We start from the raw sequence: 22,679 nt of genomic DNA, 5'->3' as shown, positions 1-22,679 counted from the left end.
GCTTCAGTGGGGAAGGATCTGCTTCCAAGCTCACTCATGTGGTTGTTGGTAGATCTCAAATTACTGCTGGCTGTTGGCTAGAGGCATTAGTTACTTGCCACATGGACCTGTCTCCATAAGGCATCTCAGAAGCTGGCAGCTGTCTTCCCTAAGAGCTAGCAAGTGAGTGAGAGCAACAGAGGGAATCTAAGATAGAATGAACAGGGTTTTTTTGGTAACTTAATCTTGAAGTGACATCCTGTCAGTTTTGCTGCATTCTTTTCATGGAAGCCAATCATAAGTCCAGGCCTTACTCAGGGGAGGGAATTACACAAAGGTGTATCTACCAGGAGGTAGGGATCACTGGGAGCCTCCCAGTGGATGCCTGCCATAATCATCAGTGAATGGAAGCCTTTGATGAAAGGTGGATAGGGAATTTTGCAAAAGGCATCAGGCAGTCAGTCACCAACTGAATCCACTACTCAATCTTATAATCACTAAAAGCGGGACAACCAGATATTATTTGCTTTCTGTGGTGAGGCAATATGAAGTACACAGCATCACCTAATGAAGTATTCTTTTCAAAAATGTCAAACCTAATCTAATCGAGCTTTTGGCAAACATCCGATTTACAGGAAATATGGATGATGGAATAATAAGTTAAATGATACCATGAGGATACAAATCTAGATTGTGGGACCTTCTACAGCACAATGGACTTATTTCTTCAGTAAGCCACTTGCATGAAAAAACTGAGGAGTTACTCTAAAGACTTTTAAGAGACCTAACCACCAACTGCAATCTTTAACCTTGCTTGGAACCTGACTAAAACAAACCAACTGGAAAAAGACAGTTTTGAGACAATATGGGGACTTTAAATATAGATAAATAGATGTTAAGGAAATACTGTAATTTTTCTTGGTATAATAATGGCAGTGTGGTTATGGAAGAAAATGTCCATATTTTCCTGAGATGCATACTAAAGTATGTAAGGATAATATCTTAGACGTGAAGCCTAAGATTTACTCTAAAATACTCCAGCATTTACAGCAAACACAGCAATAGAAAAAAATGAAACAAGTGTGGTAAAATCCTAATAAATGTTGAATCTAGATGATGGGTATATGCAGGTTCATTACACAATTTTATTTATTTTTATTAGTGTTTAAACATTTTCATAATAAAAATGGGAAGAAAAGATGTGAGGACTAGATGGTTTTGTAGTTGAGTTCTAGCTAAATTTTAAAGAATAAATATTTCTGATATTTAAATAGCTACGGCCTCAAAAAAAAAAAGAAAAAGATGAAAACTCTCCCATTCATCTTATAAAGGTAGCATCACTTTTAAAACTGCCTTTGTGAAGTATAACATGCATGAAGAAAAGTTTACAATTGTTAAACGTATAGCTTGAGGAGCTTCTGCATATTGAATACACTTGAGCACACAGATAAAAAAAAAAACGATATTATGAGCACCCCAGAAACCTTCCTCATGTCCATTTCTAGACAGTATCTCTTGCTGAAGATATCCACTATGCTGAGCCAAACTCTGATTTTAAAAAATAGTGCAAAAAATAAAAACTGCAGAACAATTTCACTTATATCAAGGCAAATTTTCTGAATATAATATTAGGAAATAGAATCTAAAAATATATTTTAATATTTCCACAATTATACACATATTATTAATAATTTAATTGCTCACCACTATTGCTTGCACTCCCTCTAGGTTCTTGCTAAAGTATATACTTTGCTAGTAGTTTTTTCAGAAGGGATTCTGGGTAGTAAATAATTTTGGCTCTTCTGTGCTTTAAAATGGATTTATTTTACCCTTACTTTTTAATAACAGTTTGGTTAGCAAATTCCAGATTGACAGTTGTTTTCCTTCAGCATTTTGAATATATGACACCATCACCTCCTGACATCTACTGTTAATGAAAGATCCACTGTCGTTTTGTCATTTGTTTCTATGTAATTCATCTTCTCTCTTTTGTAGATTACATTGATCTCTCTTGCTTGATGCTCGGCAGTTTGGCTACAGCATTTCTAGGTATAGATTTATCTTCTTACTAATCACGCTGAGATTTTTTCAATTCAGGGTTTTCGTGTGTTTCTTCATTTCTGGAAAATTATCAGTCATTTTATTTTCAAACATCACCTTTTGTCCATTCTGTTTTCTTCTGCATCTTTCACTGGACATATTTCTGAACTTATTCTGCCCTCCATTACCCTTAACTTCTTTCATAATTTTCTCCTTTATCTTACTGTGCTGTGATGGAGCAGCTTCGCTCTCAGTGCTACCTTCCAACTCATTAATCCTCTCTCTTCAGATACATCCAGTATATCATTGAGATAATTAATTGATGGTTATTATCATTTGTCTTCTATTTTAAATGATTATATTTTTCACTTCCAAGATTTCAAATTTGTTCTTTTTCAAATCTTCCCGTTCCTGTTCCATAGATGCGACTTTCTCATCTTTGAGCCATTAATATGTTATTTTTAAGTTCTCAGGTTGATCTCTATGTTCTCAAGTGTTAATTCTTCTATTTGTTGAATTTCCCAACTATTTTTTATGTTGGTGGATTTTTTCATGTGTTTAAAACATTTTTAAGAGCTATTCTCATTCGGAAGCTCTTCATATACACCCTTGCTTTTCATATGAAAAGCCTTGGTCTAGATGGGTTTCACAGGTCTTATATTAGCAGATCACTTTGGATCTTTTACTCCACATAATGGTTTAATTTTGGACCTTACATGCATATTGTATGGACTCAATTTCTATGTTCCATGGAACCTTGGCTTCTTTACTTTTTGTGTATAAATTCAGTGTTCTCAAAAGCAAAATCCACATCCAAAATACTTGAATAGACTACATATCCATTTAAGAAGTAGTAGTTCTATTTTTTGGATAATCAATTTGAGGATAAATGACCAAAGACTTACAAACTAGAGGGGGGAAAATAACATCAGGCATCTCCCGGCTCTCTACAAATCTCTTCTCACTGTCATATTGTATGTGTATAAATGAATCTGAAGTTTTACGCTTCCACTTCACAAGCCCCTTATAATATTTCCATTCCAGATCCCTTAGATCCATGAATTGTTTTTCTGAAAAGAATCATATTTTCAAAGAATCACATGGTGATGTCATTTAACCTTCAGTTATTCAGAGATGCTTTATGATAAAATAAACCTTTGATGAACTTGAGCCTCCTTCCTCCCTTCTCTGATAGAAAGCTATTTTTGTAACAAAGAACCTATGGTGTCCACCTCATCTAAAGCTCTCCTCCAAATAAATATTGACTAACCGGGCTAGAATGGACACTGTAGGGCATAGCAGGTAGAGACAGCGTCTCATTTGGTGCCTGAATACTAAGAATGTGCACCTGGAGAGCCCTGCGGAGATCTGAGATCAACAAAGAGGAGACAGAGATCCTAATCTCTGGTTAAAACAAGGAGGAAGATTGATCAGAAGTACAGAGATTGTTAGTGTCATTTTTTCCAAGGTGCTGGTGTAAGCGCTAAGTATGTCAGGGGAGTGGCTCAGTCAGAATTTGGCTATTTTCCCTACTCTCTCTCAAGACCTACCAGTGTGGAGTGTCATTAGTAGTTGCAATTCCTTCAAGGAGCCAAAGAACCACAACCAAGATATGCTGCATATTCCCCTACGCAGCAGCCATTTCCCTTTCCCTTCTCATCAGTTCTTTTCATGACTAAATAAATTATAAACCTAAAAAAAAAAAGAAGGAGAGAAAGAAAAAAGCAAGCAAGCTAGCAAGGCCTAAGGCAGGGGCTTGAGTATAAAACCAGAGGCCAAAGAGCCAAGATGAGTGTCAGAAGTATAAGGAGAATAATGGGTACAGCAAACAAACGAGAACTGGTCTATTTCTTATGGACAACTTCACCATCCTTCTTATTTGGTGATATTTGAGCAGGTCACTTATGGCCCAGATACTGCCCCTGCCCCATCAATCCTCCATTCCTGGGAAAGGCCTGGATTTTCCTATGTCTATCTGATAGAAAGTCTATATAATATATACACACATACACACACATACATATTTCTATATACACCTGAGGTAGGAGACTGGGGCCAGGGACAGTCTCTTGAATTCATGTCTGGCCATAGTGTTTAACAGTCTGTCCCTAGGGTCAGTAATCAAGTGTCAGGGAGTTTGACATGATCTTGGCAGGCCTGGCCTAGCAAGAACTGGTGCTAGAAAGAAGGAAAGGGATATTTGGCAAAAGGCGACCATAGAATTGATGATTTTGATTCCTAAAAAGCTGTATGTTGTGCCCTGTGGTAGACACTAGAGGTTGGCTCACTATAATCCTCTTCTGCCTTCCTTTCCTATAGGGGATGGAAAGCTCAGAACTCTGTTCACTAGCCTTCCTTGCAGTAAGGGTGGACACTGAACACAATTTTGGCCAACAAGATGTAGGGAGGTGTGTTCTGAGGAAGCTTTGCTTCCTATTAGAAGCAGACCAAACTAGCCAATGTGGCTCTTTGTCCTCTCCTCCTCTTCCTACCTGGAATGTGTCCTATTTGGCTTTTCTATTATTTTTTTGTCAAACACATTCCTAACCTACATGGTGCTACAAAATTTAGCCTGAGCAAGAGGCACTCATAAGGTAGACGAACAAAATGCAGCATCCACTCCCTTTTCCTCCTCCAGTGCTTGGTGCTAGTAAAGGTATGTTCTATTCTATTCTTTAGTATATTAGGGATCCTAAAGTTCTCCTGGACTGAGAATACTTTAGGGACTGACTGGCTGATAAAATTATAGCAATACTGGGAACTGTAGGACAGTAAAAGACAAATTGTTTTAATATCAATTATACCTAAGGAATTACTGGACATTCCTCATATGGATGCCTACCTGGCTTCATGCATATTCCTTGAATAGACAGGACATGTCCCAGAAATTCTACCTCCAGGATCTTTAAAAAATGAGGTCGTGGAGGCAGAGAAGAGACTTCAACAGAGTCTGGGAGGGCACATGAGAGACCTCTGGAGGTTAGGGAGATAGCAGGCAATCTATGAGGAAGAAGGAACAATTTGGCCCCTGTGGGTAGCAAAGCCATAAATGTTTAAGACCTATCAAACATCCAAAACCTTCAGTACTTCTTCAGTAGGCTTTTTGCCAGTTCTTATTGATCTTCAGTACTTTCTGTGTTTTTTCCTCTCTGGTCCCAGACTTTACCTGCATAGTTTTGTGGATTTATGTAGGTCATTCCTACATTGCTTTAATTTCTATTTCTGCCTGGGCTCCAAAACACATAAAGTATGATTCTATCAAAGGGATTTGAAACCAACATTAGGATCTGCCAGACATTGATGTAGGGAGTTATAGCAAAGATTCTTCCAGCACCTTATACCAAATATGATCAGAGTAATCAATTTAGTCTCTTGAATTTGTTCTTTCCATCTCTCCTACTACTTTTAATATAAAAATGGTGGTGTCAAAATATTTACTGTGCAAATGGTCTTCTCTTGAGTCAAGAACTTACTTTAGAGGGGTTCAAATATTTTATCAATGGTTTAATCATTTTTTATAGCTACACAGAATTACAAAATATTACTTCCCACAAATTATATAAGAAAAATGATGAATTTAGGAATAAGACACCCCCTTCTCACTAAAACTTACCATCATATATTTTATATATTTTAAATTTTCTCTGTATGGTCTTTGTCCTTTTATGGGTAGCTCCCTATTAAAGAATCAGAAATAAAGAGAGAGTTTCCTCTTGTTTGTAGAGATGCAATAATAAGGAAAAGGTAAAGTTTCATGAAAAAAAAAAAAAAACCTTTAAAAAGCCTCAGTTGAACAAAAGTCAAGATACCTAAGAAAGATAAGCCATTATTCAGTAAATATTTGACTAACTTCACAAAACAAGAAACAAATAGTCATGGGTGCTTTAGAGTCCAAGTTTAACCGGCCCATTTTATAAAAATAAGTTTAAGTGTCATGTCTAAATAATAACTTCTTTTTGGCGAATGAGTTTGAGATTTGATCCTGGAATGTTTGATTCCCTGTCTTCTATTTCTCATTGCCATGGTAGGCAACAAGAGCATCAGACATGAACCCCAGAACTGCAAAATTCTCATAGGTTAATATTTGACTGTTTCAGCTCTAGAAATGTAGGTAAAGTTTGTAGTAAAATTTTCACTCATTTTCTACCACACACTCATATTCTGGCCTTATCTGTTTAGATTACCTGGATCAACTAATAAATATGCAGAAATTTTATCTTCAAAGGTAAATTTTTCTGGCTTGATGTGGGAAGCACCCAGCCTGGGTATTATTTGGGTGCTCTGAATCTTCTGTGTGGTGGCCAAAGCGTTAGAGTAATTGATGAGAATCTCATAAGGAAAAGTGTGTGAGGGAGGAGGGATCCCATACTGGAGTAGTCTCTGCTGGGATCTGGAGAGTCTCTCTACTGGAGAGAGTGAGCTGGTCAGTAGGCTGCAGTATAGGAGTTCGGTCATAGATGTCGGCCTCTCTTCATTTTTTCTGAGCACTTTGCAGGTATAAACAGGTTGGGCATCTTTTCTCACATCAGTTTCGATGGTGAATAGCATGGTGTTCAGGTTTTGACTAAGTGTTTTCTGTGCTTCACTAGGTAAAATACTGTAAGTTTTTAGAAGATTCGATTTCTTGTTGTTCTTATTAAAATTCTCGACAATTGCATATAATTCTGGCAGCTGTGGGGAAAAAAGTGGGAAGTCATGAGATTGATGGAAGTGTAATCATCTGGCAGACCCACAAACCCTACAACAAATAGGATAACAAATAACCATGCAAACAGAAGCATCTGTCTTTGGAAGATATTACTGCCTAACTAGACCAAGTCAACTGTGGCAATGTGGAACAAACACCAGATGGTCAAGTCTCAGATTCGTTCCCCGCAAAAGATGTTATTTAGGCACATCATTGAAAGCCTGCATTATAAAATGGATTCTAAAGTCTTTAAGATCTTTCCAGCTCTAAAATTCTGTGTTACCAAGGAGAGAAACAGCAGAGGGTTTCCAACATTTGTTTTGAGTAAGGCGCCATTTCTTTTAAAGAAGAAAGAGAGCCAGATAATCTAAATATCAGAGCTTCATCCTGGTGTCCAAAGGCCTTGGAATGTTCAGGAAAAGCAGTGCAAAGGAAGCTGTAATTGTCCTTATTCACTGGAATATTTTACCAAAGCCAATAGTTACATTCCCAATAGTGTTTGGGAATAGCTGTTGGCAGAAAGTACAATTAATATTTCCTCAGAGTCCCCTTCTCCATCTAAAATCTTATATCGAAGGAAGAAAACTTTATTTTATAGAGCCTTCTGCCTACTAATTCCATTATTCGTAAGAGGCTTCTTAGGTGGTTAAATTGAAAGGCCAAGGAGGCCAAAGTGAAAGCCCAAACTTGGGTCTTTTAGCCCAGTGCAGTTTCCTTTCAATTCTAGTCAATTCTATTGAAAGAGCAACAAATAGGAAGTGGGCCAAGACTGGTAAATGGCTCTTTCAATTGCATTTCCATTATCATGGAAACAATTTAGCACTCATGCTCCCCTGCCCATGAAAGAGTTGCATTTTGCTGTGCCGAAAAAGGGTAAGTCAGTGAAGTGAAATGTTTGTTTTCCCTATGGCCCTCGAGGCATGCCATCAGGTACTCAATAGTTTGAATTTTCATAATTCTCATATGTACAGTTTCCTGTGTACCATATTACAGACATACCGAACACCGGGGAGACTCGATTTCCATACCATCTTTACTTGGATTGGTGTCTCTGTTGAGGAGCATTGTGCTGGGATTTTTAGGATCCTCTAGTTCCTAAAATATCAATATAAAGGAATATGAAAGATCAAAAGTCAGATAAAATACAAAAGTGGAGGCTAACACTTTTTAAATCTTTGGAACTTTTAAGTGGGACACTTAATTTTATATCATTAAAATAAATTTTTCTTTTTTTTTCTTCTTTAGGTCTGGCAAATTAATCACATTTTGATCAAATATTTTCTCTGCAACACCTCAAATTCTTATATGACCTGTATGTTCAGGTATTTAATACTAGTTCAAAGTATGCTATATGGATGTTTTTTGTCTCATATATTTTGATTAACTTTCATCTAAAGAAAAACTCACCTCTTTACCCCGGAAAAGTATTTTTTTATTCAGAAGAAAAGGCAAACAACAAAAACAAGAACAAGAATTAACATTTTGAACTTAATTGCTTTGGGCTATTAGGCACTTTACAGATGGAATTTTGTTCAATCCCTGTTCAGGGGATTAAAAATGGCCATAAAATTCATACAATCGATCTCATCCTTAAGTGGCAGCTAAGTCCACTCTCATATTTGACTCTGGGCTGGCATTATGCTTGGCTTTGACTGACAGCACGAAGTGTAAGTGATGTTGTGGAAGTGCCAGAGCCTAAGCGTTAAGAAGCTTTGCAGCTTCATTTTACCTTCTTGGAAGCCTGAGCCACCATGTAGAGAGCCAGCTACCCTTCTGGAGAGACCATGTGGAGTTGAGAGCCAGCACCAACCACTAGACATGTAAATGAGGCCATCTTGGATTACCCAGCCCCATCTAAGCCTCCAGATGACAACAGCTGCATGAGCAGCCCCAGATGATTCCCAATAGGGAAGAACAACCCAGCTAAGCTGGCCAACTCTGAAATGATGGCAAGTAATGAACTACAGTTGCTTCAAGACACTAAGTTTTGAGCAGATTGTTATATAACAATAAATAATAGGTAAACCCCACAATACTTCACGTTCTTGGTTTAATTTATTCCAGTGAAACCTCTGTTGGTAGGTAGGGGAATGTATGAAAGAAAATATCTTCCCGACTACCACTATTTCCTGACTGGTAGCTGCGGGAACTGGGATGAGAGTCAAGAGATGAACCAGAAACACTTATCTGGTGTTAGTGGTGAAGCAAAAACAATTAGGTTTTTCCTCCTTCCCAAGCAAAGTAGAAAACCCAGAATGAATATATATCTATATAGATGAATACGTATTTATTCTGAGATATCTATTATTTGATATGTATTTATGTCTAAATATATTATCACTATTGAGTCCAGTATATCAATATATAGGACAAAAAAAGCAATATAATACAGCATGCCCACCCATTTCTTACATTTCGGCAGTGGCTTCACAGATATTTCTACCTCTGACCAGTTAAAATACCAGATGCAGAGTTCAAAACACTGGTTATAAGGATGGTCAATGAACTTAGAAGAGTAGATGAATTCAGAACTAAGAGATAGAAAACATAAAAGTGGAAATAGAAAACATGAAAGCTCAGAGAGTCTCAAACAAGATGAACCCAAAGAGGCCCACATTAAGACACATCATAATTAAAATGTCAAAGGTTAAAAACAAAGAGAGAATCTTAAAAAGCAGCAAGAGAAAAACAGTTAGTTACATGCAAGGGAGTGCTCATGATTGTCAGCTGATTTCTCAACAGAAACTTTGCAGACCAGAAGAGATTGGCATAAATATTCAAAGTGATAAAAAGCAAGGATCTACAACCAGGATCACTCTACCCAGCAAAGCTATCATTTAGAATCAAAAGACAGACAAAGAGCTTCCCAGACAAGAAAAAACTAAAGGAGTTTATCATCATCAAGCCACTATTATAGGAAATGTTAGAGGGACTTCTTTAAGAAGTAAAAAGAAAAAAAGATAACAATGAATAATAAAATGGCAGTAACTACATATCTAGCAACAATTACTTTAAATGTAAATGGATTAAATGCTTCAATCAAAAGATAGAGTGGCTGAATAGATAAGAAAAAAAAAAGACTCTTACATATGCTGACTGAGAGAGACTTCGGATTGAAAGACACACACAAAGTAAAGGGATGAAAACAGTCATTTTCTGAAAATGGAAACAACAACAACAAAAAACTGGGATAGCAATACTTATACCAGACAAAACAGACTTTAAAACAAAGTCTATAATAAGAAATTTCCGGGTATTTATCTGAAGAAACCCAAACATTACTTTGAAGACACTGGTGAATTCATATATCCATTGCAGCATTATTTACAGTAGCCAAGACATGAAGGCATCTTGGGTGTCCATCAACGGGTGAATGGATAAAGAAAAGGTGGTATATACAGTGGAATATTACTCAGCCATAAAAAAAAAAAAAATGAAATCTTGCCATCTGCCCCAACATGGATGGACTTAGAGGGTATTGTGCTGAGTGGAGTAAGTCAGAAAGACAAATATCAAATGTGGAATCTAGAGAACAGGGTAAGCAAACAAACAAACAAACAAGCAGAAACAAGCTCATAGATACAGAGAGCCTTTTGATGATGGTTGTCAGATTAGGGGTGGGGGAATAAGTGAAGGGAGGAGGGGATAAAGAGGTGCAAATTGGTAGTTACAAAATAGTCGGGTTGTAGAGTATAGCATGGAGAATACAGTCAGTAGTACTGTAATAACTGGTTTCAGATGGGTACTGAATTTATGAGGTTAATCACTTTGTAAATTATATAAATGTCTAATCACTATGATGTACACCTGAAAAGTAATATTGTATGTCAACTATTTTTGAAAAAAATAAAAATATAAAAATTTAAAAATAAAAAGATACTATTTTTTTAAAATGGGCAAGTGATTTGAATAAAGATTTCTCCAAAGAAAATATATAAATGGCCAATAAACATATGAAAAGATACTCAACATCATTAGCTATCAGAAAAAAATGCAAATTTAAGCAACAATGAGATAATATTTCACTCCCACTAGGATGGCTATAATAAAAACAAATAAAAATGATTGTTAGTGAAGATTTAGAGCTATTGGTACCATCATCCATTGCTGGTGAAAAAAGCAAGATGCTGAAAGTGAGTACAACATGATCTCAATCCTATAAATAGTTACTATGAATCTTTTATATATATGTATATATGTCAATATATGGTTATATAAGCACAGAGAAAAATAAACTGGTGGGAATGAAATATGGTGCAGTCACTTTGAAAAACAGTGTAACAATTCCTCAAAATGTTAAACATACAGCTGCCATGTGGCCCAGCAGATTCACTTCTATTACTCTTCCAGAGTCACAGTGAATTATTATGGATGTTTAATTTATCAAAGTTAAAAAATTATTATACCTTTTAATTTTGTTCTATTCTCTTCATTAGTAAGACCAAGTATATATATGTATATATATACATATTGGTTCCTTTACTGTTTGTCTTCTCTATCATCTTCTTATAGTCTTAAATTCATTGTTCTTTTTTTCAATGGTAGAGGAGTCCAGTCTCCAGTGGATGCGTCTTAGAGGTAATGGAGGTACCAGGGTGTACAAACTTGGGATACTGACCATTAGTAATGGCTACGAATACTAGCTAACATTTGTTGAACACTTATGCGTATGCCATACGTAGTTCTGGGAACTTAAATGTATTACCCCATTCGATCCTCTCAACAACTCCCTGACAGAGATGCAATTATAGTCTCTATTTTACAGATGAGAAAATTGATGGTGAGCACCATGACTAATGTAACAGCTAAGTAGTGAATCTGGGTTTAAAGCAGTCTGGTTTCACAACCCACATTTTAATATGTAATTACGATGTGCTAATATACATTAGCATAATAAATATTATGCTATCATGCATAAATGGAATCTTGTCACATGCATTTTTCAATGATTTTGTTTTTCTTTTTTGCCCCTCCCCGTCCCTGCCTTCTTTTATTAGCCCCTTCTTCAAGTTAATTTTTCTCTGTGCTTATATAAGCATATATTGACATATATGTACATATATACACAAATAAAAAAGATTCATAGTAATTGTTTACAGGACAGAGATCATGTTGTACTCACTTTCAGCATCTTGCTTTTTTCATTAGTGATGACTTTGTAAAAAAGTCCGCCAACTAATCTAGTATATCTATGGCCAGTATAGGTGCTCCTTATATCATTTCTACTAGAGCATGTTCAATTTCAACTTCGACTCTGTAATCCAATGTGTGGGCTTGCCCCTGCCCTAGCAGCCACAGTCCAGGCCCTCCTGCCATGAAAACATTGAGACTGTTCCAGGTTTTGCTCAGAACTGGTCAGCCTAGGAGGGAACCAATCCCTTCTTCTTCAGGTGGGGGAGCCCATCGATTTCAGGGTGGCTGGAGTGGCTTTGGTTGTCCTTGTGACAACAGCGGCTGTACTGCTGTGAGGATAGATTCCAAGGGGGCAGGATTCTTCTTTGCCCTGGGCCACCCATGAGGGACTTGTTTTAAAAATATAGTGTATTAACAGAAAAGTTGAGGTTCAGTAAAGTCAACAGACCAGGAGATGATTGCCTTGAAAAGATTGCTGCTAACAGTTTCCAAGAAGAGGGAGCATGCCACCCCATGGCGTGTGTGTGTGTGTGTGTGTGTGTGTGTGTGTGTGTGTGTGCGCGCGTGCGTGTGCGCACACGCACAAACTGGAAGCACCAGGATCTGTCAGGAGGTGAGGTGGGAGTGGGAAACGTGGGTCAGAGCCTTTATTGGCTCTGAAGGAAAGAATAGGTGAGGCAGAGCCAGCAAGTTTAGGATTGGCTGGTTTGAATAATCTCAGTGGGCTCTGGGGCATAGGGCTTTCCCTAGTTGTCTGGTACCTGGCCCTGGAGTCATAGGGCAGGTGGAGAGTGGCCTCTAGTGTGAGAGCCTGATAAAGGATATTGCTGGGGTGCAGGCTCGGGATTCGTCGGTTTGCCTATGCAAGGCACACTCACAAGCAAGTTGTTTTCTATTTCAAGGAATTAGCCCCATCAGAATACAGAAAATACAAGCCATGACTGATACAGGGCTTAACTACAGTAGCATCTTTTGTCCTACACAGCCCAGGGGGGTAGCTCTCATTTCATGGAGATACAATCTGTTTCCCTACTTACTATGAAATTAGGAAGACAAAATTAAAAAAAATAATATCCACCTCATAACTTGATTGTAAGGATATTATTGTTGGTTCTATTATTTGTTTTTATTATCTGCCTCAGTAGTGTGGATTGGGAAACTTGGTTTTCCTCAGAAAAGAGCTCGTTTTGTCTAAACAGGTAGAGACTTGTCACTATCTAATATTTGGAGCAAGTCTCCAAGGACGTACTTTTCTATCCCTGCCTTTGAGGAGCTTACGCACTACAGAAAAGTAATAGTCACGCACAATTCCTTTACAAAGGCCAGGTTAAGGTGTGGCTTTAACAGTATTGCTTTATCTTATTCACAGTTAAATTCATTCTTTTTTTTTGCCCAGGGATCCTAACTGTACTGTTGTGCCACCAGGTAGCCTCACTAGAAGGTTGTCTCTGATAAATTCCTACAACTTTTTCTCTAACAATGCTTTTCCCCCCAACTTCTCCCTCATCCCCTCCTCTCTCTCCCCCTGAGGGTGAGAGCATGCGCGGACCTACTTCAGAGACAGTTCCTTTATTTCTATAGCAACAGCCTTCCCCATCGCTCCCCTCCAGGTGTTCCTTCAGTATAGACACCTGGGCATCTATTTCAGTCTCTAGCCCACCCCCACAATGGCATTTCGCTGTGTTTTCAGTGACAAACGGAACAAAATATTGCTGTGGCTTTCTTCTTCATGTGGATATATACGACATATATATCAACGGCTTAAACTAACTCATATTTGTGATTGGAAACATTTGTGTAAGTGTGGGCCAGTGCACAATGGATAATGCGTCTGACAACAGAAATGTTTTGTTGCATTATATATTGTTAGTATTTATATAACAAGATCTCTGATAAAACTATTTTGCCAATAGCTCATTTTGCTTATTTTCTGAGCATATCATGTAATTAACCCTGTAGCCAGTTTTACAAGATTCTTAACAGTAATGTAACATACCTATGTTTGCTTCAATATGTAAAACTTTTGAGTAATCGGTTGGACATTTTTGTCTTCACTCTGTATTTACCAAATAAAATTAATTAACTCTGTCCCAGAAACCAATCTTTTGTACTTGTACTGGAAAAACTCCATTGGTTTATTAGAATGTCACTACCGTGGCTTGTCGAATGACTCAAAACCTTCGGTGGTGTCCTCAGACCAGCTTTGACAACTTTGCTGGGAGCGGGGACTTGGGCAAGGGGAGCTTTGATCTAATCAAACACAGTTTTCAAATATTCATTGTGGAAAGTCCTCCTATTCAATTTTAATTTTCAACCACTTTGTGTAAAATCATCACACCTGCAGATCTGCTAGACCCAGGAGTCACAGTTACCTGTGTGTTCATAAAATTATTCTGATCTATAGGATGGATACACCTTACTGTCTCCATCACTATTTTATGCTTCAGTAAACAGTTTTGAGCCACTAATCCCCTTTTTAAAACTGGAAGTGAGTTGAATCTAACCCAATAGCAATAGTAGAGATTGCAAATTTGATCAACATAAATAAGCAAATGGTGTGAAAAATACAATAACCAGGATGAACCCTGCTAACGGAATGTTATTTAAGGCAATCTGATTAATGGAGTTCTTGAGGAAAGGGCTCAACATTTAAGTATGCAGTGGTTACTGAGAACAAAACGGGATTTCTGTGAAAATATTACAGTCTTCCACTTCCAATTCACGAAGTGTGGCTACAACTGTTTCGTTGCTTTTTTCTCTGAAACCCCCAAAGTGCCTGTGGCCACTGGAGCCATCACTGGGTTTCATGCTTTGAGAACTCTGGTCCAAGCGAGAAGTGGGTTCCTCGGGGGGCAGGTGAGAACCCACGGGATCTGTCTGGACTTCATCAACTCTGGCCCGGTCAATCACCAAAATACTTAGTGGGCTTTCCTGGCCGATTTCTCTGGATTCCTTAGCCTTGGAGTCTGTCTGTCTGTCTGCTCAAAGGATCCACTTGCCTGGCATAGTGCCTGTCACAGAGTAGTTACTCAGTTATAGGCCTTCTGCTCGGGTTGTCAGAAGTTGAATATAACAACAATTGATTACAGAATACAATTTACTACTATTGATTATAACAGAATTGGAAGCATGGCGCAATCAGATTCAGCACTTCGGAGGAAAAAAGAAGTCTGTGGCCTTGGCCAATTGATCAGTTGAGTGGCTTTGTTTACCAACCCAACAGATGAGGAAGGTGACAGCATTGCCTCAGGGAGTGAGTGGTGGAAGGCCACTCAACCTTCCTGCTGGCTCTGGTTCACCAAGAGAGCTTATCAATTGTGGGCAGACATTAGCGAAGGCAGGCTCGCTTTCGGATATGAAGATTTTACGGCTGTACACACACCCCCAACTATTAAAAATGACCTTTATTATTGAAATTTTTTAGGAAAAATAAACATTATAGTAGAGCATTTGAAACTCCCAATTTCCTCTTGGAAATAATTGCTTTTACAATGCGATGTTTAAAAACCCGTTTTCTTAGGAATGCAATTACCCTATTATATTGCTAATTTAATATGACTTTTCTTTTTATATAATTAATAGGCTTTGTTTTTTTAGAGAAGGTTTAGGTTTACAGAAAATTGGTTGGAAAGTACAGTATTCACTCATGCCCCTCTACACATCATACACACAATTTCCTCAATTATTAACATCTCATGCTGGTGTGATACGTTTGTTATAATTGATGGACAAATATTTATACATTATTATTTAAAGTCCATAGTTCCCATTAGGGTTCACCCTGGATTGTATATTCTATTGACAAATGTATAATAACATTTATTCACCATTATATATCACACAGAACAGTTTCAGTGCCCTAACAATCCCTTGGGCTCGATCTTCTTTTCTATAAACCTCACTCGGTTATCCAGAAAAGAGCATTCTTATCAGGATTTGCTCTTGCTTAAGACTGACAGTGGCTTTTCCCTGGCCCACAGAGTACAAGCTCATGGCCTAGTGTCAGGGCTTCCAGTCTGGCCACAAGCTGTAACTCCACCTGCATCCCCCACTGCTTCCCTTTTAGGCTCTTCTGCAGCTGCGTGTGTGTGTGCGTGTGTGTGTGTGTGTGTGTGACATTCCCCACATGTGCCCCTCACTTCCCTACTTCCTGCCTGTTTATGCTGTTCTATCACCACGAAGTCCCTGTGCCCATCTCCTCAGAGCTGCTGTCTCTTGTCAAAGCCCATCTCAGGAGCTGTTTGATATTCTTTGTGGTTGTCATCTCCTGCTTCTCTGAGCTTCCCTGAAAGTGTCCCTGTATCTCTTCAATGGCATTTATCATTTTTCCATCCTGTTTAGTGGTACTTGTCTTATCTTCTCCAGTTGAGCATATTAGATAAGACAACATACTCTGGAATCGAAGCCTTTATTGCTGACTTCTGATCTCAGTGTTCGGTATACACATATGTAACATGGGGATGATAAGTATGGCATCGAATATCTAGAGTTGTGTGAGGATTAAATGAGCTAATTCCTGTAGAGCGTTTACAAGACAGCCTGACCCCTGGGAAATGTTCTCATTAAGTGTTAGCTGTTTATTGCCACCACTGCTGTTCCCCCTTTATCCACAGTTTCAGTTTCCACAGTTTCAGTTATCAGCAGTCAACTATAGCTGAAAATATTAAATGGAAAATTCTAGAAATAATTCATAAGTTTAAAATTGTGTGCCGTTCTGAGTAGCGTGATAGGATCTCAGCTGTCCTGCTCCATCCTGCCCAGGATGAGACTCATTCCTCTGTCCAGTGTTTCCACACTGTATACACTCCATGCCCATTAGTCACTTAGTAGCCAGCTCGGTTATCAGATCGACTGTCACAGGATCGCAGTGCTACTGTTGAAGTAACCCTTATTTTACTTAATAATGGCCCAAAGTGCAAGAGTAGTGATGCTGGCAATTCGGACGTGCCAAAGAGAAGCTGCAAAGTGCTTTAAGTGAAAAAAGGTGTGTAGATCTAGGTAAACAACAGTATTTATAGGCTTCCATACTAGCTACAGTTTCAGGCATCCACTGGGAACGTATCCCCTGGAGATGAAGGGGGACAAAAACAGGGGAGAATCAGTACCTGTGCTTGCTTCTGGTTGGCTTGGTGGAGGCAGCAGCGCTTGGCCTATAGGACAGAATCCCCAAAATGAAGGAGCCAGGCTCCCAAAGATGGAAACTCAGAGAAGGGGGACGCTGTTCTGCTCAGCAACCTAAAGGAGAAAGGACAGATTTCCTTGGTGTTTATTGTGATTCCGACCGTGCCCACCTGTCTCTGTGCCCACGACCACTTCTACTCCACTTCCCTTGGTGCCTAAGAAAAGCCGTGCAGCTGCAGGGGCAGGCTGCTTCTCCAGCTTGTTTCCAGGGAACTGACAAATGTACTTAATGGGACTCTAGGCCAGTCTGGAAGTGCCGGCTGGGGTTGCCAGCCTTAGCCTGTGTGCCATCCACAGTACCACGGTGGGCCTATGGTACCCTGGCACCTGAATGTAAGGCAGCACACGCGGAAGGAGAGAAGGAAGAAAAGGTGCTGGGCGGGTAGTAGCAGGAGTAGGAGAGAGTGGGGAGGATCACACGCAGTACAATTCCACCCAAGGGAATTGCCATGGAAAGCTGCCTGTGCTCACTGTCCTGAGCTCTGCAGACAGTCCCCAGGAACTGTACCTGCTCAGGGCCTTCATTGATTAGATGGATGGTGGCCTTCCTTACTGGTGGCCTGCAGGACTGATAGGCCTGCTGGGCAGGGAGGTGGAGTAACATCTGGCAGCATTGGATAGAAGCCAGTTTGACTGGTTCATTTATTTTTACCATTCTGTTTTGACCCAACAGAGACAGCATGTCTCAGTGTGCTGGTTCCAGAAAAGGGGAGAGGAGACTCTCCACCATTCTCTATCTATCTATCTATCTATCTATCTATCTATCTATCTATCTATCTATCTATCATCTATCTATTTTATTGGGGTAACATTGGTTAATACAATTATATAATTTTCAGGTGTACATTATAATTTGACATCTATATATTCTATTGTGATTACCACCCAGAGTCCAGTTTCCTTCAGCTACCATATATTTGATCCCCTTCACCCACTTCGCCCTCCCCCAATCCCTCTATATTTGTTCCCTTTACCTGTCTACGCTTCCCTCCTCCCCACCCCCTACCCTCTGGTAACCACTCTACCATTTTTTGATCTCCTTCATGCTCCGATTCTCATCTCTACTGGGTTATACCCTCTCAAGGCTGGATGTGGTGAGAGGGAGCAGTAAAGACGCCAGCCGTGGTGAGAGCAGAGCCAAGTCAGGGCCAACAGTCAGTGGAAACACGGGAAGAAGGCACAGAAATATAGGGAGGAGGTAGGGCTGTTACTGGAGAAGGCTCCAAAGGAAGAGGGAGATTGTGCAGGCTGTCATGACCAGCTGGGTCCAGCTTCCTGTCACCTGCTGGAAGGAGATGAAAGTCTCCCAGCTACCATCTTCTCTCTCAGCTCTGGCCTTTCCTCTCTCTCTCCCCACTGCCCACTTCACCCCACCTCTCCTTGCTAAGCCCATACTGGTTTCATTTTCACTTTTCTATGTTCTCATTATGCCCTGGAGTATATCCACCACTGCACTTACCATTTGCTTTACAATGATCTGTAAATAGGGTCATCTTTTTCACAAATCTATGTGCCTGGGGGGTCAGGGGCTGAGTCCCATTCATCAGGTACCTCCATGGCCTTACCCAGCCCCAAACATAAGCTATGCTTAGTAAGTGTTGAATAAGTATCTGTCCATTGTGACATATGGACATCCTGAAGGTGACACAAACAGCAATGTGACACTAATGGTCAGGGGGATTACCTTTCTACCTGAGGGTAATGGATGGAAGGAGGATAAAAAGGTATTTTTTTCAAAAAGTGAACATTAAATAGCTGAATTGTGAATATAATTTATAATCAGGTAAGTTTTTCTTAGATATGGGCAAGGTACAAAGGAGAACAAAAGAGAATTAAGACAGGAGACAGACCTGTGCTCCCTACGTCTGCCCAGATGACCCAGTTGGAGGTGGACTGGAGGCTACATGGCCATGCCGACTATGAGGCCAGCAGCCGTGCTCTGGACTCTGTCCCACTCTTAACTGGCTTCCCTCTCGGGAGGTTCTTGTCAGAACAACCATTTTCCCAGAATGGACTCGATTGGCATATAGTCAAGCCACTTAGTAGTAGCTTCTTTGGTAGCTGGGGTCCCCCGCTCAGCCATCACTGCTTTAGCCAGCAGAACCAAGAGACCTGGAGGGTCCACAAGTCATTTTTATCCTAATGCCTTTGAAATAGTCTTCTCAAATAGAGAGACCAAGTTTGACATCTCAGGCACAAGGATGAGACAAAAGGAAAAGTCTTGTATGGCCTTTTCTTCTTTGAACAGCCACCTAAGGTGGCATGGGGCCCTGCCTTTCTCAGGAGAATTGTTTTGTCTGGCGGTAAAATAGATATAACAAAAAATTTACCATTTTAACTATTTTTAAGAGTATAGTACAATGGCTGCAAGTCCCCAAGGTTACTTTTAGTATTTCAGAAACCTGAAGGAAATCCTGGACAGGCCTTACAGTTACGACTGCCAGGCACTGTCTTGGCCTTTGAGCTCTGTCGCTCTCAGGGTGCTAGCATGGGTAGCTCATGCTGATCAGAATCCCTGAGCACACACGGTGGGTGTTTAGTAACAACAAATGAGGCGTGAATTATCACTAAAACAAACCAGGTTCCTCCAGAGAAAAGTATTTTACAACCTTGCTCCTCAAAGGTGGCGTGCAGAGCAGCGTGGGCTTCGCCTGGACCTTGGCTAGACACCAGCCTCCTCCCCTCCAGACCTTTGGAACCAGGTCTGTTTTAACAAGATCCACTTTTACTTATTTACGCCTTAAAGATTTGAGAACTACTCAAGATGAGGAATCCATGGAAGACAAAAAGTGAGTACTATAAACAGTTTGGGAATTACTCGTTTATGGAAGTAAAACCATGAAGTAACCCACTAAGACTATCAAAGAAACAGGAGTTTTAAGCCGGGGGACTGTATCACTGGCACAGAGCCCTTGCTTCAGGGATGGATGATTCAATTCCACGCCACCATTAATAAGAATCCTGAGAATCTTAACCTTCAGTGAAGATTTTGCAGGAGAGCCAGGGAGGAAGTTGACGTCAAACATCTCACAGTGATTTAACCTCCCACATGGCTATGCATCTCAAAGGAGATGGAGGGTACGGTGGACCTCCAGCTCTGCTCTTCCTCTGAAGTCTGGTGTGGCCTATCTGGGCCCAGGGGGTTCAGCTACTACTCCCCAGATTAAAGCAGGTTTCTCTCTACACAGAAATTCTCTGAGTAGCTAACCAGCTACTAAGAGAATACAATTTCTCCATATGATCATATTTGCAGTTCTTTTCCAACAAGTTACTGTGGTCGTTTGAAAGAAATAGAGCTAATTTCGCCAGATTTTAATACAGAACAGTAACTCCCTAATTGCGTGGAAACTCATTCTGTAAACTCTTGCTTTGATTGATAATCTACTATTAAAAGAGACCAGAACTACAACATATCTAAGCTTGACACTGTTTATGTGCCATAAGCCCATCAAATTTGTCCAAAATCTGTGACTGTTCTATAGAAAGGAAAAAGGTTCAGAGAAGTTACCAAGCCTGTGTCAGGTCACCAGGCTACAAGATAACAAAACCCATCGTTCAAATCCAAGTGTATCTCACCCTCAGATCTATATTTCTGCACATCAGACTCCCGTAAACCGTGTCAGGCAGCTGCCTTTGTATTATTCCTGGTTGTTGCAATCTCTCTGGCCCAGGTCATATCTCCTCTGAGGCACAAATGGGACACTGACAAGTACAGGCTCTGTAGGCTGTGAGGGTCCTCACAGATGTTAGATGGCATGTAAATGGCCAAGAGGCTTTTCCATTTCCTGATCTTTTAGACATCAAAATAGATCAAGAAAGGCTATTGTTTAAAGGTTCCTGCTGAGTAAAACCTAGGGAGTACTAGAAATCTTAGGGACATCTGATCTGGTAGTGATTTTTCCAATCCCACTTCGCCCCTTCTCAAGAAAATAAAAAAAATCCTTCTTGTGGGTCCAGAGACAGAGGGCAGGGAGCCGCTCTGTAGCGGAGCAGCACAGCAGCACCCTCCCTCCTGCGATTCTTCACCGGGTGTTTTAGGCACAGTGGCCTGAACCATCCAACTAGCATCTCGATATTGAAGAGTAGGCTTCTAATCAGGACACTCCATTGGCTCTGGCTCTGCCTCTGCATGAAGCTCCCTCCCAGCAGCTGACTTTCTATGTATCGCACAGGGGCACTACAAAGTGACCTCTCACAGGATGCCCAGGGTCTGGAGTGGAGCCTGGAAGAACACCATGCAGAACAGACAGAATATGATATGGCTGATAATGGCTGTAGGAATCATTTTGCCAAAAATACTTATGATGTGTCTGGTGTTAAATGAATATCAAAGAAAATGAGAGAGCTCCTGTCTTCAAGAACCTTTTGCTATTGTGCAAGAGACAGACCAAAACCAAAACACCAGTACAGGTACGCTAGTGGGATTAGCCAAGAGCCACAAAATCATGGCCCGGTTGAGGCTGGTCTGTGAATGGAGTCCACCGATTTTACCTACGCCTTCCTCACACTGTTCTCTCCCTCAGGTCTTACTTGGGGTTTTGCAGCAGCTTCCTCTTGTCCAGCTCATCATGCAGCCTTCTCCATGCTCCACAGGGCAGCCCAGTTGACACTTCTAAATGCACTCGCTTTGATGACTCCCTTGTAAAAACCTTCAGTGGCTCCCAACACCTGCATTACCTAGAGAAAGCCCAATACCCCGGGCCTGCTTTGTCCTCCATCCTGTCTGCTGTCCCTTTTGTGCCTGATGTTTTTCTGAGTATTCAGCTTCCTAAGTATGTTTTCAATCTTCTTTAGTTTTATTAATTCTCTTTCCTCTTCTCCAAATTTCTTATGTCTTTTAAGACTCGGCTCGCATGTCATAACCTCTACGATAACTTTTTAGAAGTGTACCCATCTCGGTTCTTATTGTGACATTCAATGTGGCCTAATGCTAGGAGCATGGGCTGAAGCCAGACATTGTGGGTTGTCACTCTGACTCAGCCATGTACTGTGTTACCTTAGTCAACAATTTTATCCATGCTATGCTTTAGTTTCTCACCTATGAAAAAGATAGTAGTCAGAACTACTTCACTCAGTTAAGATTATGTTAATTGGAACACTTCCTGGCATGCAGCTAGTCTGCAATAAATGTTAGCTACTAGCAATACTTACCATATTCTCTTCATTGATGTCTGTCTCATTGTCAACTCTAAGGACTCTGAGGTCAGGGACTGACTGTGAAACCTCGGGCAAGTGGAGAGCAGGTGCTTACGAATGCGCCGGAAGTGAACTGTTAAGAACCTTTTTGAAAATGAACATAAAGCTTGGATAACAGATTTGAAAAAAGCATTCCAGGTAGGGATGATGACACGTGAGAATGTAAGGAAATCTGTGTGGGAGACTTGAGAAGCAGGTTAGAGGAAATGGATGACCCTTATAGTGAAACAGGGAAGGAGAAGGCGGAAGAAGAAAGGGAATTATGGGGGCTCTGGAGCTAAGAGCAATTGGAAATGGTTCTGTCAAAGGGCCACGTGGAGAACACAGCAACCTAAACATCAGATGCAACAGAATCAGGCGTAGAAAATCCTGACAGCAGGGAGACTAGTTAAAAAAACATGGCAATTATTTATAAATACCTATAACAGCTACAATTCCCAAACCCTTCTTCTTTAAAAAGAAA

General features: G+C 40.1%; 2 protein-coding genes across 2 annotated transcripts in view; one reads left to right on the top strand and one right to left on the bottom strand.

Annotated features, from left to right (window-relative positions):
* Positions 1 to 9,274, top strand: part of LOC120612970 (translation initiation factor IF-2-like) — a 36,413-nt gene extending 27,139 nt beyond the window's left edge. Inside the window, exon 4 of the mRNA XM_039875692.1 lies at positions 7,952 to 9,274. The gene's annotated coding sequence lies outside the window, so the exon portion shown is untranslated. The remainder of the gene's footprint in view (positions 1 to 7,951) is intronic.
* CUNH9orf153 (chromosome unknown C9orf153 homolog) lies at positions 1,674 to 22,548 on the bottom strand. The gene is made up of 5 exons (XM_039875631.1): positions 18,303 to 22,548; positions 16,945 to 17,074; positions 7,706 to 7,801; positions 6,204 to 6,690; positions 1,674 to 3,089 (listed from the first exon to the last, which is right to left on the bottom strand). The coding sequence occupies exons 3-5, from the start codon at positions 7,769 to 7,771 to the stop codon at positions 2,863 to 2,865; spliced, it is 780 nt and encodes a 259-aa protein (XP_039731565.1). The 5' UTR covers positions 7,772 to 7,801; positions 16,945 to 17,074; positions 18,303 to 22,548; the 3' UTR covers positions 1,674 to 2,862.
* Between the last annotated feature and the right edge of the window lie 131 nt (positions 22,549 to 22,679).

Source organism: Pteropus medius, unplaced genomic scaffold, assembly GCF_902729225.1.
Source record: "Pteropus medius unplaced genomic scaffold, Ma_sr-lr_union100, whole genome shotgun sequence".
Taxonomy (NCBI): Eukaryota; Metazoa; Chordata; class Mammalia; order Chiroptera; family Pteropodidae; genus Pteropus; species Pteropus medius.
The sequence above is the reverse complement of the archived record's forward strand: the minus strand, read 5'-3'. Positions and strand labels throughout refer to the sequence as shown.

Bases quoted from the DNA above. Each gene is read 5' to 3' on its own strand.
- CUNH9orf153 (XM_039875631.1), bottom strand. From the start codon at position 7,771: ATGCTCCTCAACAGAGACACCAATCCAAGTAAAGATGGTATGGAAATC. The intron at 6,691-7,705 runs GTATGTCTGTAA...TTTTCCCCACAG, and splicing joins TCGAGTCTCCCCGGTGTTCG to CTGCCAGAATTATATGCAAT. The intron at 3,090-6,203 runs GTAATCTAAACA...GATTCTTTTCAG, and splicing joins ATATTTATTAGTTGATCCAG to AAAAACAATTCATGGATCTA.